This window comes from Sarcophilus harrisii, chromosome 1, assembly GCF_902635505.1.
Source record: "Sarcophilus harrisii chromosome 1, mSarHar1.11, whole genome shotgun sequence".
NCBI lineage: Eukaryota > Metazoa > Chordata > Mammalia > Dasyuromorphia > Dasyuridae > Sarcophilus > Sarcophilus harrisii.
This window is the reverse complement of record NC_045426.1, coordinates 657,955,215-657,973,403: the sequence shown is the minus strand read 5'-3', so window position 1 is coordinate 657,973,403 and position 18,189 is coordinate 657,955,215. Positions and strand designations below refer to the sequence as shown.

At 34.0% G+C, this 18,189-nt stretch overlaps 1 protein-coding gene across 1 annotated transcript; it reads right to left on the bottom strand.

The window, feature by feature from the left end:
* Positions 1–12,224: 12,224 nt before the first annotated feature.
* Positions 12,225–13,064, bottom strand: LOC100924544 (olfactory receptor 7D4-like). The gene is made up of 2 exons (XM_023496815.1): positions 12,717–13,064; positions 12,225–12,431 (listed from the first exon to the last, which is right to left on the bottom strand). Exons 1-2 carry the CDS (start codon positions 13,062–13,064, stop codon positions 12,225–12,227), a joined length of 555 nt encoding a protein of 184 aa, XP_023352583.1.
* Between the last annotated feature and the right edge of the window lie 5,125 nt (positions 13,065–18,189).

Sequence of the window (18,189 nt, the reverse complement as noted above, 5' to 3'; positions counted from 1 at the left end):
TTGTAGGATTCTGTCTTTTAATCCAGTCTGCTATCTGCTTCTGCTTTATGGGAAAGTTCACTCCATTTACATTTATGGTTAAAACTACTAATTCTGTATTTCCTGTCGTCTTATTAAGCCCAAATTACACTTTTCTCTTCCCTTTTTCCCTTTCTCTCCTCACCAGTATTTTACTTATGTGCACCACTTGCTCAAGCAGCCCTCCCCCTTTTGAGTCCCTCCCCCTTTCTTATACCTTTCCACTAATATTTCTGTTTTCTCTTTGATTTAGCCTACCCCCTCCCTTTTTTGCCTTTCCTCTCCCACGTTTCTATAAGAAGAGAGAAGTTTCTCAGTGAAACCATATAATATTCTTTCTTTGAGACAAATCTGATGAGAGTAAGATTCACACAATGTTCATCACTCTCTCTTCTTTCCCTAAATTATAATAGGTTTTCTTTACCTCTTCTAGAGATGTAATTTACCTCATTTTACCTCTAATTTCTTCTTTTTCCAGTACAATCCCCTTTCCATCTTCTTTTTTATATTATACAAGTAAAATCAAATTATACGTGCAGTCTCTATGTATATCCATAAGAGAAATATAGTTCTCAAGAGTTTTTTTCTTTTTATCTTTTTAGGCTTCTCTTGAGTTCTATATTTGGAGGTCAAATCTTTTGTTTAGCTCTGGTCTTTTCATCAAAAATTGAGTTTAGCAGGGTAATTTATCTTTGGCAGCATTCCAAATTCCTTTGCCTTTTGGAATATCAAATTCCAGCCCCTTCAATCCTTTAAAGTGGAAGCTGCTAAAACCTGGTTAATCCTTATTGTGGCTCTTTGGTATTTGAATTTTTTTTTCTTTTTGCCTGCTTGTAATATTTTTTTCTTGTTTGGATAGTTCTGAAATTTAGCCACAATATTCCTTGGGATTTTAATTTTGGGGTCTCTTTCAATAGATGTTCAGTGAATTCTTTCAATGGCTATTTTACCTTCTGATTCTATCACATCTGGGAAGTTCTCTTTGATGATTTCCTGGAAAATAGTGTCTAGGATATTTTTTCATCATAGTTTTCAGGAAGCAAAATAATCCTTAGTTGTCCTTCCTAAATCTATTTTCCAGGTCAGTTATTTTCCTAAGTAGGTATTTTACATTTTTTTTCCTATCTTTTCATTTTTTTGGTTTTGCTTGACTGATTCTTGATGTATCATTGAATCATTCATTTCCATTTGTTCAGTTCTGATTTTTAGTGAATTGTTTTCTTCATTTACTTTTTTAACTTCTTTTTGTATTTGTCCAATTGAAATTTTAAATGTTATTTTGTTCTATGGATTTTTTTTTCCATTTTACAGGTTCTGTTTTTCAGGGAGTTATTGTCTTTTTCCATTTTCTCAAATCTATTTTAAGCTTTTTATCACTATTTTGTAATGAATTTTCTTCAGATAATTTCTGTGATGACTTTTCCAAACCCTCTTGTAAAGTTCTTATTTCCTTTCCTCATTTTTCTTCCAGCTCTCTTTTAAAATCTTTTATAGTTTCTTCTAGTTGAGCCTTGTGTGATGGGGACCAATTTATATCACCGTTTGGGGCTTCATCTAGAGACAATCTGCTTTTATTCTCCTCAGGGTTTGAAATCTGTTCTTCTCTTTCACTATAAAACTATCTATGGTCAGAGTTCTTATGTTCAGAGGGTCACTTTCCTCTACAAGTGACCGTGGTTGCGCTGAGTCTGCTGACTCACTTCTCACATAGTGGGCATAGAGATTCTGGCTTTTACCTTTTGTGCTTGTATTGGGAATTTTATAACTTCTTTGCTGATCCAATAATGGCATTGCAGGGTAAAAGAGTAGTTTTATCACTGGGAAAGGGGTTTCTATTAGGTACTAGAGAACTGAGTAGGTCTGTAAATAGAGACAAAGCAGGCAATAAAGAAAGAAAGACTAAAATAAGAGAGGAGGATGTATGGGATCAGAAAATGAAAAGCTCAGGCAGTCTCTTAAACAAGACTGATTGAACAAGGATTCAAAGGAAAAGATAAGGAATTAGATCAATGGGAAAGATGAAAGTTCTAATCCTTGGAAGCCATCTTTGGAATATTTCTTTTGGGACTGAATGGAAGGGAAAAGATCAGAGTGCTGGAGGTTTAAGATGGAAAGTTGGAGAATTGAGGGAAATCACTTCAGGGGATCTGAATAAAATATTTAATAAAATACTTGCCTAGATGAAAACTTAAAATGATGTTTCCCAAATCCTTCATTTTGTAGATGAGGAAATTGATACTACAAGAAGTTTTGTGATATGCTTAAAGTCACATTGGTGTGAGAATTAGGTTTTGAACTCAGATTTTCAGATTGTAAATATGATTTTCTTTCTAGGGGGAGGGCAAGGGAGAGTAGAGGTATCAACTTGAGAAGAATGGTAATGTTATACAGCAAATGACTTATGTAATGTGATAGAGTATCCAGAATTCAATTAAAGGTTACTGTCTAGGGACAGAGCCAAGATGGTGGAGAGGATACATGGTTCATTCTAAGCTCCTCTTTTACCCTCACTACTTATTCCCAAATTCAGCCTCTGAAATAGTGCTGCACTGGTAGAATCCACAATTATTGGGAGTACAACAAATTACCAGCCAAAGATAATCTGGAAGATCTCCAAAAAAGGTTTGTCCTGATTGGGCAGGAGGAGGCCAGCACAGGCAGGGAGGCAGAACATGGAGGCTAGCACACTGAGTGGACCAGAGAGAGGGGTGGTCTTTGGAGGTGGAGAATTTGCAGGGAGGACTCTACCCAAGGTTGGCTCCTCTGCTTTGGTGGCAAACTAATAGATAAGCAAAGAAGTTACACAGATGCCAAAGGTAGAATGTACCCCAAAAAATGCCAGAATTTAACAGAACTTAACCACACCCACCCAGCACCAGGAGTGACTCAGCATGGACCACAATGCAGCTGCGCAACCCACAGTCTGCAGCCTGGGACTGGGGCAGTCACACTTCTGTACAGTGGGGGAGGGAGGACTCTTCCCAGAGCATTGAAACTTCCGCTTTGGGGCTCTGTCCAGGGAAATGGCACTTCTGCAGCTCAGCCAATCTTTGCAGCTCATTTGTAAGACAGCTACTGTCCATCTATCCCTGTTTTGTAAAGGAAGCTGGTAACCTCCTTGCCCTGAAGGCAGACCCTAATGGCTTTTTTAAAAATGAGTAAAAAAGCCAAGTGAACTCTAACTATAGATAGCTTCTATACAGAAAGAGAGCAGGTTTACATCCCTGAAGAGACTAATAGAAGATAGTCTCCAGACAAAATCCCAAAGGGGGATATAGCCTACTCCTCTTCACACAAGGCTCTCCTAGAAGAAATTATAAAAGATCTTAAAAGAGAGCTAAAAGAAAAAAGGGAAAAGGAAAGAGAAACTCTGCAAGAGAGTATGGAAAAGGCATATAACTCATTAAAAGAAAAATTTGATAAAGTAGAAACAGAAAGCAACTTCCTGAAATGTGAATTGGAAAAGGTAAAGAACTCCCAGGAAAGTAGGATTTGTGAATTGGAAAAAGAAAATAACTCAGTAAAAAAAATTAGTAAAATGATGAAAACATTCCATAGAGCAAAACAACTCATTTAAAATTGGACATACAGAAAAAGAATTTTAAAAAGCAAATGAAGAAAATAACTCATTAAAAATCAGAACTGAAAAAAATAGAAATTAATGCTTCATTGAGAAATCAAGAATCAGTCAAGCAAAACCAAAAAAATAGAAAAAAATTATTAAATATGTACTTGGGAAAATAACAGACCTGGAAACTAGATCTAGGAGAGATTATCTAAAGGATTATTGGACTTCCTGAAAATTATGATGAAAAAAGACCCTAGACATTATTTTACCGGAAATCATCAAAAAGAACTGCCCAAATGTAATAGAATCACAAGGTAAAATAGGCATTGAAAGAATTCATCAAACACCTTCTGAAAGAGACCCCAAAATAAAAACTCCAAGGAATATTGTGGCTAAATTTCAGAATTATCAGACTAAGGAAAAAAATATTACAAAGCAAAAGAACTCGGAATGTAGCCAACAATAAAGTACCCAGCTAAGCTGAGCATTTTCTTCCAGGGAAGAATATGGACATTCAATGAAACAGATGAATTCCATTTATTCCTAATGAAAAAACCAGAGCTAAACAAAAAATTTGATCTCCAAATACAGGACTCAAGAGAAGCATAAAAGATAAAAAGAATTCTTGAAAACTGTATTTCTGTTATGGGCATACATAAAGAGTGCATGTATAATTTGATTTAACTGTTATAATAACAAAAAAAGGGAAATAGAAGTAGAAAGGGGATAGTATCAGAAAAACAGAAAAGAGGAGATAAAAATAGGAAAATTACATCCCATGAAGAGGCAGAGGAAACCTATCATATCTGAGGGAATTTAGGGAAAGGGAGGAACACTGTGTGAATCTTAATCTCATCAGATTTGGTTGAAAGAGAAAATATTAGACATGTTTGGTTTACAAAGAAACTTCTCTCACCTCATTAAAAAATGGAAGAGTAAATGGAAAAAGTAAAAGAATAAAGAATAAGGAAAGGTATAAAAAAGGGGAAAAGACTCAAAAGGGGTGGGAGGGATTTTAAAGAGGGAGAGCTGTGTGAGGCAAGTGGTACCCATAAGTTTAATACTGGGGAGAGAGGTAAAGGGTAAAATAAAAAGAAAAGCATAATCTGGGGATAATAAGATGGCAGGATATACAGAATTAGTAGTTTTAACCATAAATGTGAATTGGATGAACTCTCCCATAAAGCAGAGGCAGATAGCAGACTGGATCAAAAGCCAGAATCCTAAAATATGTTGTTTACAAAAAACACATTTAAAGCATGGTGATACAGAGTAAAGGTAAAAGACTGGAGCAGAATCTATTATGCTTCAGGTGAAGTCAAAAAAGCAGAGGTAGCCATCCTTATCTCAGATCAAGCAAAAGCAAAAATTGATCTAATTAAAAGAGATAAGGAAGGAAACTACATCTTGCTAAAGGGTAGCATAGACAATGAAGTAATAGCAATACTAAACATATATGCATCAAGTGATATAGCATCTAAATTCCTAAAGGAGAAGTTAAGAGACTTGCAAGAAGAAATAGACAGCAAAACTCTAATAGTGGGAGATCTCAACCTTGCACTCCCAGAATTAGATAAATCAAATTACAAAACAAATATGAAAGTAGTTAAAGAGGTAAATAGAATATTAGAAAAATTAGGTAAGATAGACCTTTGGAGAAAACTGAATAGAGACAGAAGAAAGTACACTTTTTTCTCAGCAGTTCAGGGAATCTATACAAAAACTGACCATATATTAGGACATAAAAGAAAGGCAGAAATAGTAAATGCATTATTTTCATATCATGATGCAAATTAAAAACTATATTCAACAAGAAATTAGGGGTAAATAGACCAAAAAGTAATTGGAAACTAAATAATCTCATCCTAAAGAATGAAGGGATCAAACAGCAAATCATAGACACAATTAATAATTTCACCCAAGAGAATGACAACAATGAGACAACATACCAAAATTTGTGGGATACAGCCAAAGCAGTAATAAGGGAAAATTTATATCTTTAGAGGTTTACTTGAATGAAATAGAGAAAGAGAGGATGAATGAATTGGGCTTGAAATTTAAAAACTAGAAAAAGAGCAAATTAAAAACCCCCAATCAAATACTAAACTGGAAACTCTAAAATTAAAAGGAGAAATTGATAAAATTGAAAGTAAAAAAATATTGAATTAATAATAAAACTAATAATTGTTTTTTTGAAAAAAACAATAAAATAGATAAACCTATGGTGAATCTGATTAGAAAAAAGAAAGAGGAAAATCAAATTGTTAATCTTAAAAATGAAAAGAGAGAACTTTCCACCAATGAAGAGGAAATTATAGAAATAATTAGGAGTTACTTTGTCCAACTTTATGCCAATAAATTTGATAACCTATGGGAAATGGATGACTACCTTCAAAAATATAAGCTTCCCAGATTAACAGAGGAGGAAATAAACTGCTTAGATAATCCCATTTTAGAAAAAGAAATAAAACAAGCCATTAACTCCCTAAGAAAAAATCCCCAGGACCAGATGGGTTTACATGTGAATTCTACCAAACATTTAAAGAACAATAAACTCCATTGTTACATAAACTATTTGAAAAAATAGGGAATGAAAGACTCCTACCAAATGCCTTTTAGGACACAGACATGGTAGTGATATCTAAACCAGGTAGGTTGAAAACAGAAAAAGAAAATTATAGACCAATTTCCCTAATGAACATTGATGCTAAAATCTTAAATAAAATATTAGCAAAAAGATTACAGAAAATCATGCCTAGGCTAAAACACCAGGACCAAGTAGGATTTATATCAGGACTGTTCAATATTAGGAAAATTATTAGCATAATTGACTATATCAATAACGAAACTATCAAAAAAACAAATGATCATCGCAATAGATGCAAAAAAAGCATTTGATAAAATCCAACATCCATTCCTATTAAAAACCACTTGAGAGTATAGTAATAAATGGACTTTTCCTTAAAATAGTCAGTAGCATTTATTTAAAACCAGCAGTAAGCATATATGTAATGGGGACAAACTAGAACCATTCCCAATAAGATCAGGAGTGAAACAAGGTTGCCCACTATCACCATTATTATTCAATATTGCATTAGAAATGCTAGCTTCAGCAATAAGAATTCAGAAAGAGATTAAAGAAATTAGAGTAAATAATGAGGAAACCAAATTATCAGCCTTTGCAGATGATATGATGGTATACTTAGAAAACCCCAGAGATTCTACTATAAATCTATTAGAAATAATCCACAACTTTAGCAAAGTTGCAGGATACAAAATAAACCAACATAAATCATCGACATTCTTATATATCACTAACAAAACCCAAACAGTTAGAGATACAAAGAGAAATTCCATTTAAAGTAACTGCCAATAGCATAAAATATTTGGGAATCTATCTGCCAAGGGAAAGTCAGTAGCTATATGAGCAAAAGTATAAAACATTTGCCATACAAATCAAGCCAGATCTAACCAATTGGAAAAATATTAAGTGCACTTGGATACGTCAAACTAATATAATAAAGATGACAATACTACCTAAACTCATCTATTTATTTAGTGCTATACCAGACTACCAAAAAATCTATTTTAATGATCTAGAAAAAATAACGAAATTCATCTGGAAGAAAAAGAGGTCAAGATTTTCAAGGGAACTAATGAAAAAAAAAAAATAAATGAAGGTGGCCTAGCTGTACCAGAACTAAAACTATATTACAAAGCAGCAGTTACCAAAAACATTTGGTATTGGATAAGAAATAGACTAGTTGATTAGTGGAATAGGTTAGGTTCACAGGACAAAACAGTCAATAACTTTAATAATCTAGTGTTTGACAAACTCAAAGACCCCAGCTTTGGGGACAAGAATTCACTTTTTGACAAAAATTGCTGGGAAAATTGGAAACTAATATGGCAGAAACTAGGCATTGACCCACACTTAACACTGTACACCAAGATAAGGTCAAAATGGGTTCATGATCTAGACATAAAGAATGAGATTATAAATAAATTAGAAGAATGTAGGATAGTTTACCTCTCAGACTTGTTGTGGAGGAGGAAGGAATTTATGAACAAAGAAGAACTAGAGATTATTATTAATCACAAAATATAAAATTTTGATTATATCAAATTGAAAAGTTTTTGTACAAATAAAACTAATGCAGACAAGATTAGAAGGGAAACAATAAACTGGAAAAATATTTTAAAATGTTTTTAATGTTTAAAATGTTTTTCCAGTTTATTGTTTCCCTTCTAATTTTATATGCATTAGTTTTATTTGTACAAAAACTTTTCAATTTGATATAATCAAAATTTTATATTTTGTGATTAATAATAATCCTAATAATAATAATCTAAATTTGCACTGAAAAATTACCCATGCATATATCTTGTAAATGAAAAGCTATAATAAAAAAAAGAAAAAGGAATAAGACAATGACTTCATTAGCATATGTTTGGATAAATGGCTCTTCTCACCATGGATGCTGGCTCAATGTTTGGTGTGAAGATAATTTTAGGCAAGGATTAGAAGGTGGGGTGACAGAGGCCAGACTTGGCAGCAGGACAAGGAGGAAAAAGGTGGAGATTCTGGACTCTAGAATCTAGGAGAGATCTTTGGCAAAACTCCTGGCAGTTTTGTCTGTCTCCTTCACTTCTCCCCCTAAAGACCAAGGACTTTTGCTTATCCTGACTCTGGCTGATTGTGAGGCCTTAAGGGAGCTAACCCAGACTTTACAATGTGGGAAAACTGAGACACTGATACATTATTGGTGGAACTGTGAACGGATTCAACCATTCTGGAGAGCAATTTGGAACTTCAAAAAGTTATCAAACTGTGCATACCCTTTGATCCAGCAGTGTTCCTACTGGGATCATATCACAAAGAGATCTTAAAGAAGGGAAAGGGACCTGTATGTTCAAAAATGTTTGTGGCAGCCCTTTTTGTAGTGGCTAGAAGCTGGAAATTGAATGGATGTCTTTCAATTGGAGAATGGCTGAATAAATTGTGGTATATGAATGTTATGGAATATTATTCTTCTGTAAGAAATGACCAATAGGATGATTTCAGAAAGACCTGGAGAGATTTACATGAACTGATGCTGAGTTAAATGAGCAGGACCAGGAGATCATTATATACTTCAACAACAATACTATATGATGATCAGTTCTGATGGACGTGGCCCTCTTCAACAATGAGATGAATCAATTCAATTCCATTTGTTCAATAATGAAGAGAACCAGCTACACCCAGCAAAAGAACTCTGGGATTTCTCATAACTAAACAGTGAGTTAAACAATGAGAAAGGACATTTTGTTAGGTAAGATGTTCCCTGAAATTGTAAAAACAAAAAATGCAATGTTTGTCGGGACAGTTTAGGTCTGGAGATGATTGTTTCATGATTTAAAGGCTAGAGAAGAGGACAGACATCCAAAATCTCTTCTATGATTTGGGGATCCTTAAGAAAAAGAGAGCCGGTTGAGATTAAGTCATTTCATAGCAGGTGCTCTTTAAATGCCTACAATGTTTCTTTCAGATACTGGGTTATGTGCTTTGCATGCAAAAATAAATATGGAAACAGTCTCTGCTCCCTGGGAGCCATGAGTTTATTGTGGCAGAGAAGATTACAGATAAACACAGATTAGAAAAGTGAAATATATGCAGTAAATATAGTAATTTCAGCACTGAATGGAGCTAGGGAATCCAAGATACAAATGTGAATTTAGGCTACCCTCTGTTCCATGCATGAGATGGAACAGTCTGTGTAATGACTCTGAAGGGAGAGATGGTCACATTGTTACAAGTAGGTGAGTTTGCCTGAAATGCTGAATATGTTTGGTCAATGACAAACAAGATAGCAGATGAAATTTTATTCTAGATCTAAAAGGGAACCTGTGAAGCATCTAAAGCAAAGTTGTGACATGACCAAACCAATGTTTGAATGTGATGAAAACAAAGACAATCATAGTAGCAATTGCACTTTCCCCAATTGTATACTTTCAATTCCTAATTGTCCCATGGAGTTGAACTTAATTTCTCAAGAACAGTATCATCAGAGGTCCAGTTCTTCTAGGTAGAACTAAGGAAAAAGACTTCACCTATACTATCAGGCAAAACACAAACAGGCTCATATTGAGATCATTAGCAACCTTTTTTTTTTTAACCACAGAAACTTATAATGGCCATTGGTTTAAACATGGAAGAGATAAAACCTAGATCTTCAATGGTGAAATCTCATATCAGTTTTCCCTTAATTCTTCATTTCTTGTGCTATATACTATACTTGTGCTATATAGCAATTTATAATTTACAAGCTACTTTCATAAAGTATGTTTGATTTTTGTACAAAAACAATCTTAGAGAGACAGGGCAGGTCTCCAAATTTTCATTTCAGAAATGTAGAAATGTAGAAATTTTTTTTTGGGGGGGAAACATTAAATAACATGTACATGGCACACACCTCATAAGTGGTAAGAAAGGACTAAAATCCTGGCCCTATCACTCCAAATCAAGCATTTTTTAAACTAGAAAATATCCAGAGGAAGTACAATGTGTTCAACCAGATGTCATTGTGATATAAAATCACATATAAAATAAAATAGAAGCCATAAGGGAAAAGATTAAGGCTGTTTATAATCAAGAGCAGAGTGAGTCAAAATAGAAAATTTTGATTATACCAAACTGAAAAGTTTTTGTACAAACAAATCTAATGCAGACAAGATTAGAAGGGAAGCAATAAACTGGGAAAATATTTTTACAGTCAAAGGTTCTGATAAAGGCCTCATTTCCAAAATATATAGAGAATTAACTCTAATTTATAAAAAATCAAGCCATTCTCCAATTGAAAAATGGTCAAAGGATATGAACAGACAATTCTCAGATGAAGAAATTGAAACTATTTCTAGTCATATGAAAAGATGCTCCAAGTCATTATTAATCAGAGAAATGCAAATTAAGACAACTCTAAGATACCACTACACACCTGTCAGATTGGCTAAAATGACAGGAAAAAATAATGATGATTGTTGGAGGGGATGTGGAAAACTGGGACATTGATTCATTGTTGGTGGAGTTGTGAACGAATCCAACCATTTTGGAGAGTAGTTTGGAACTATGCTCAAAAAGTTATCAAATTGTGCATACCCTTTGATCCAGCAGTGTTACTACTGGGATTATATCCCAAAGAGATTATAAAGAAGGGAAAGGGACCTGTATGTGCACGAATGTTTGTGGCAGCCCTTTTGTAGTGGCTAGAAACTGAAACTGAATGGATGTCCATCAGTTGGAGAATGGCTGAATAAATTGTGGTATATGAAAATTATGGAATATTACTGTTCTGTAAGAAATGACCAACAGGATGATTTCAGAAAGGCCTGGAGAGACTTACATGAACTGATGCTGAGTGAAATGAGCAGGACCAGGAGATCATTATATACTTCAACAAAATACTAGATGATGACCAGTTCTGATGGATCAGGCCATCCTCAGCAACAAGATCAACCAAATCATTTCTAATGGAGCAGTAATGAACTGAACCAGCTATACCCAGAAAAAGAACTCTGGGGATGACTAAAACCATTACATTGAATTCTAATCCCTATATTTATGCACACCTGCATTTTTGATTTCCTTCACAAGCTAATTGTACAATAATTCAGAGTCTGATTCTTTTTGTACAGCAAAATAATGTTTTGGTCATGTATACTTATTATGTATCTAAGTTATATTTTAATATATTTAACATCTACTGGTCATCCTGCCATTTAGGGGAGGGGGTGGGGGGGTAAGAGGTGAAAAATTGGAACAAGAGATTTGGCAATTGTTAATGCTGTAAAGTTACCCATGTATATATCCTGTAAATAAAAGGCTATTAAATTAAAAAAAAAAAAAAAAAAAAAAAAAGAGCAGAGTGAGTCATTAAGGTAGGAATAGTGAGATCGATCAGTTGACATTTATTAAGTACCTATCAGTCACTGTCCTAAGCACTGGGGATATAAAGTGAGGCAAAAACAGTCCTTGACCTCAAGGATCACACAATCTAATGGGAGTGGCAACATAGTGATATACAAGATTAATAGTATTTAATATACTGAGAGTTAATAAGTGAATAAAATGAAAAATTATTCATAAATTATTAATAAAGGGAAGACACTAGAACTAAGAGGGGTTGAGAAAGACTTCCAGGAAAAAGTAGACTTGTTTTTAATTTGGGACTTGAAGCAAAAGAAGTCAGTAAGTAGAGTTGAATACAGAGAGCATTCCAAATATGGGGAACAGCCAGAGAAAGTGCCCAGAGCCAAGAAATGGAATGTGTTGTTCATGGAGTAGCAAAGAGGCTAGTTTCACTGAAGCTAAGAGCATATGGTAGGGAGTAGGATTTTAGAAGAGTGGAAAGGTAGATTGTGGTTAGGTTATGAAGATATTTGAATGTCAGACAGACAATTTTGCATTTGATCCTAGTGGCAATAGGGATCCCATGGCAGTGGGAAAGGATGAGAGAGTGAAATATATTTTATGGAACTTCACTGAAAAGACAAAATGGAGGATAAATTTGAGTGGGGGAAAATTGAAGAATCCAAGATTTCTTCCAATATTTTCCTGAAAAAGACCATTGTCCATTCCAAATACCAAGAGCCAACCCCATCATTGAGAAGAAAATATTCTGCTAATTAGTTTCCTAAGGGCATCTTTTATGTCCTTGTTCCTTAGTGTGTAGATGAAAGGATTCAGCATGGGGGTAACCACAGCATACATTGCTGAGGCAACAGTGCTCTTCCAGGAAATATGGATAGCTGAAGAGCTCAAATACACTCCAAGTCCTATGCCATAGAATAAGGAAACAACAGAGAGGTGAGATCCACAGGTTGAAAAGGCTTTATACTTGCCTCGAGCAGATGGGATTTTCAAAATGGAAGAACAGATCTGAGTATAAGAGAAAAGGATCCCTATGAAGGGTAGAATAGCCAAAAGTCTGGATAAAATATATAACAAGATATAATTGATTACAGTATCGGAACAAGAGAGTTTCAGAACCTCAGCAATATCACAAAAGAAGCAGTGAATTTCATGGTCTCTACAGAAGGAGAGCTTTGTTACCATCAGACTGTGAAGAAGGGAAACAAAAAGGCTTATTATCCAGGAAAGCAGCACCAGCAGGCAACACAGGCTAGGGCTCATGATGGCTGAATAGCATAGAGGATGACAGATAGCCACAAAATGGTCATAAGCCATTGCATTAAGGAGGAAATTGTCCAACAGACCAAAAACCATAAAGAAGTACATCTGAGCAAGACAATCAGCAAAGGAGATGGCCTTGTTTTCTGTCAAGATGCTCACCAAAATTTTGGGGACTGTGGTAGATATCATACAGAGATCTACAAAGGATAATTTGGAAAGGAAAAAATACATGGAGGTGTGGAGATGAGAGTCAGAGCCAATGGCCAATATTATGAGCAGGTTTCCCATCACTGTGATCAAGTACATGCCCAAGAACAGCCTAAAGAGGGACCCCTGCTGCTCTGGTTTTTCAGAAAATCTCAGGAGGATAAAATCAGTGAATTTTGTTTGGTTTCCTGGTACTATGGGACTGATTCTTCTGTTGGGAAAGAAAAGTGAGAAGGGCATTACATGAAAATACTGTTATCCTCATAGAGTGAATGGAGAGAATACCAAGTTTTGACTTAGAATTTCTCAGTTCTTTTCCTGTCTTGGTCACTTATAATTGTGCATTTCCACATGCAACTTTAATGCAAGATGAGGGATGTCGATCTACAATTCTTTCTGGTTCTTTGAGTCTTTGAAATATGAACAAGCTCATTTAGGAATGAACAATTTATAAACACAATCTGAAATTTGCACAAAGTATCAATGACTATTCAGCATTGGAATAAAGAAAGGAATACTGTTCCTTTGATATGATAAATAATCAAAGGATATAAGGCAATTCTCCAATGAAGAAATCAAAACAATATATATTCACAGAAAAAGTGCTCTAAAATATTATTGACAGAAATAGAAATTAAAATAAAAAATTAAAATAGAAAAAAAATTTTTTTAAATCAAATAGAAAAAAATCATTTTATACTTACTACATTGGCTAAAATAATTGAACAAAAAATTGACAAATATAAGAGCAAATGTGGAAAAACTGGAACATTAATTCACTATTAATGGAACTGTACCTAGCTACAACATTTTTGAAAAAAAATCTTGAATTATGTCCAAATAGTTAATAAATTGCTTGTACCATTAAACCCAATAATACCGCCACTAGGTCTGTTTCAAAAGATAAAGTGGGAAAAAGAAAAAGAACCCATATGTTTGAAAATATGTATAGAAGCCCCCTTTTGTGGCAAAGAACTTAAAATTGTAGCAATGCCCATCCGTTTACAAGTGTCTAACTAAATGGTGATATATGATCACAAATTGATAGTATATTACTATAAGAAATGATGACCTCAATAATCTTAGAAAAACATGGATAGAGTTGTATGAAATAGTGAAGAATGAAACGAGAAGAACCAAGAGAATGTTTTATATATGTAAATATGAATGTAAAACAATATTATTTTAAGACAAATTTTGAGTGACTAAGTCATTTTGACTATTTTAAGTGTTCAGATTAACTACAAAGGCCATATGAAGAAAGATGTAATCTGCAACTAGAGAAAGATAAACAGAAATGGGTATAGAATCATTTTACATAAATTTTTGTATGCCTATGAACAAATATAGTAGTTATCTCTAGGGGAAAGGAGAAGAAAAAATAATGTTACATAACTTTATTATAAATTTTAAAGAAATAGCAAAATTTACTTAATAAATTTTGTTTCGTGTATAGTCATCTTTTTTTCCTCCTATGCTGTGGAAAACCTTAATTTGTTTCATTAACAGAAAATAAAATAAATTATAAAAAAATTTTAAACAGGAAAAAGCAAAAGATATACTTTATCATTAAAAAAAAAAAAGAAATACTAAGAGCAGGGCAGGTCCACACCTGCAACCAGTAGCAGAGAGAACAGGAAACTACTATACAAAAGAATTTAAGCTGTTTATAAGCTAGAATCATAAAATCACATATAAATGAAAAGGACCTCCTAGGACTCAAAGTATAAAATTGTACCACAAAAAATTTCATCCTATACTATGCCTGTCAAGTGAGCATCTTGTCTTTTCTTAAAGACCTCCATGGAAGAAAAGTTGTTGTTTCTAAGACAATCTATTCTGCTATGTGTTTGCTCTCACTTACCTTTCCACTAAGTCAAAATATGCCAGTTTTCAAGTTTGGCTCAATGAGTTCAATCTACCCTCTGGATCCTTGCAAAACAAATTCCATTTCTCTCCCACATAACATCCCTTTAAATATGTAAATATAGTGATTCCATATTACTTGAGTTTTCTCTCCCAAGTAACTCTATCTCTTTCAACTGATCAATAAAAGCCTTTCACAATCCTGGTAGCTATTTCTCACATTCTCTGCAGATTGTCAATTTTCCAAATTATGGAACCCAGAACTAAACACAAAACTTCACATGAAGTCTAACTATGATCAAGGACAACTAGGGGAATACTTCTTTCTCACTGGAAGCTATGGCTCCTTTAATGCAGGTTAATTTTTTTATTTCATTTTGTTCTATGTATTAAGTTCCTTTCCTATACTGCATATGATATTGAAAGGGAAAAATATCATTTTAGCAAATGGCTCTGGATAACAACACTGAAGATGGAAGATATTTCCAGGATTAAAGGAGAATATTTGGTCTAGAAAGATGTTGTTCAAAATATGGAGTCAGTTCTCCACAAAAACAGGTCCATCTGCTATATTTTTTAATATTAACAAGAAAAGTCAAGAACTGTTGTGAGTAAAGGAGACAAAAATTCTAAACATAGCATTATATCCCTGAGAATTCTAGAAAACTTGTTCAACTACAAATTTAAATGAACTCCAGATTCCATTTAGTCCAAACTATACCTAAATATGATCTATTCCAACATGACCAATGAAAAATGTAATGTGGCTATGAAAAACACATACTGAACTCTTCCTTCATTAATTAAATTTACCAATTAACAGTACACAAGATATACATTTTAAACAAACAGATCTCAGATAGGAAAACTATACAATAAGGAAAGTTTCAAGTGGGTCAAGGGGAAAGTGGTCTGTAAAGGATTTAGAGGTAAATTCCATTTAACATTTAAGAAAAAAATGAATATGTTACATAACTTATTCTCAAGAACTGAAAAAACAAACATCATGCCAAACTCCTCTATCACACAATTATAATCCTAATAACTAAACTAATAAGAGATACAGAAATAGAACCATAGGCTAATAATCATTAATGAATAGTGATATAAAAGCTTCAACAAAATCTTTTTATAGTATTGTAGCCTCCTATACACAAAAGTATTCACTATGATCACAATGTCATGTTTCTTCTAAGTATTCTGATCCTTCTCCCTTCCTGACTAAAACTTCTAGAATTCAGATATATTCCAGGCTCTATTCTTTACCAGCTTAGAACTTTGCAATAACATTTTAAGAAGCACAATGGTGATCAGAAAATCATTAAAAGAAGGGGAAAAGATAACTGATAATTGTGCCTCTTTAGACCTTGATAGGTTGGTTTCTGGCACCACCATTCAGGAAATCTACTTTACAAAGACTAAATAGAAGAATACTAACTAGAGAAAAATTGATTTGAAAATTATTGGGGGTTTTAGTGGACTATGAATCCAATTTGAGTCAGCAATGATATGACAGTCAAAAAAGCCTAATGAAACTTATCCTGCAATACAGGACTCAGATTTTCCATAGGAAGGGGAAGATCATGCACCTGTCCTCAACTCTAATAAAAACACATTTGAAATTTTGTGTTCAGTTGCAGGCATCATAATTTAGAAAGAATACATATATTACAGAGAGAATCCAAGAGAAAAACAACCAAAATGGTGAAGGACCTATGAAGATCAGCTGAAGGAACTAAGGTTTCTTAGCCTAGAGAAGAGGAATATATGGGGAATGGCATTTGTCTTTACTTAGTTAAAGGGATTTAGATGAGATAGAAATGTTATTTCTTCTGTAAGGATTCAGAGGGTAGAATTAGGATATTGAGTAAAATTTGAAAACAGGCATATTTTGGCTCAATATAAAAATTCCTCAGAATGAGGAGGTTTCCCTTCCATGGTCACATTCAAAGGTGGATATTGTAGAATGAATTATTTGTGGAGTACAGCTTGATCTTATGTATCCCATGAAATCCCTTCCAGCTCTATGTGATTTTCTTATTCTTATTAAAGAATGCACCTATCATGCCAGATAGCTGTTCTCATTCTCTGCTGTTGATTACAGGAGTGGATTATCTGGACACATTATCTCCTTTATCCCAGTGCTTAACTTTTATTTGAGATGATTTTTGTAAATTGTTTATTTCTAAATATAGTTCTTCCTGTTTCAAATACTCTCTGAAATGGAATGAATCTTGGAGTTTATCTGGTTCCAATTCATCTTGCATTAGGGGAAATGTGAAAGTACTGACTTGTTCAAAAATTACAAAGGTACTAAGTGGCAAAGATATGGAATGAACCAAGAACAGGGAATTTCAAGTTAGTCTGTTATTCATTCCATTTTATATACAAGGATAACTGCATTTTTAAGTAATTCTCTTCTTGCTTTCTTTCCCAGCTCATAAATCAACCCCAGTGTACCAGGAAACCAAACACAGTTCACAGAATTTATCCTCCTGAGATTTTTCTGAAAAACAAAAACACCAGGGGCCTCCATCTTTGGGATGTTCCTAGACATGTACTTGGTGACAGTAGTAGGAAATCTTCTCATAATATAGGCCATTGGCTCTGACTCTCACCTCCACATCCCCCATGCACTTCTTCCTTTCCAACTTGTCCTTTGTGGATCTTTGTGTGGCATCCACCACAGTCTCCAAGATGACGGGGAGCATCCTGACACTAAATGTACAACGCTCAATGCTGTCTTGCTAAGATGTATTTCTTTATGGATTTTGCTGCTTTGAACAATTTCCTCCTCACTGCAATGGCCTATGAACATTTTTGTGACTACCTGTCACCTTCCACACTATGTGGCCTGCTAATGTTAGTCTCCTGGATAATAAACCATCTGTAGGCCTTTCTTCACAGTCTGATGGTAACATACCTAAAGATAGCTGCCATTAGACACAAATAGGTATATAATATGTATGTGAAATTCTTCTCTAAATATTTCTATTTATTAATTCTTGGTCTGGATGCAGATTGCATTTTACTTCATATGTCCTTTATAGTTAATATGTGTGTTTGAAATGTCAAAATAAGTTCTTAATTCAAAACTGTTCCTAAAACAGTATTGCTGTTACTATATACAATATTTTCTTGGTTTGCTCTTTTCACTCTTCATTATTTCATGCTTTTCCAAGATCATCAAGCTTATCATTTTTATAGGATAGTAATATTCTATCACAGTTATATACCATGATTTGTTCAGCCATTCCCAAATTGATAGTCATCCCTGAAATTTCCAGTTCTTTGCCACCACAAAGAAAGCTGCTACAAAAATTTTAGAGCATGTAGGATTTTTTTTTCCTTTTTCCCT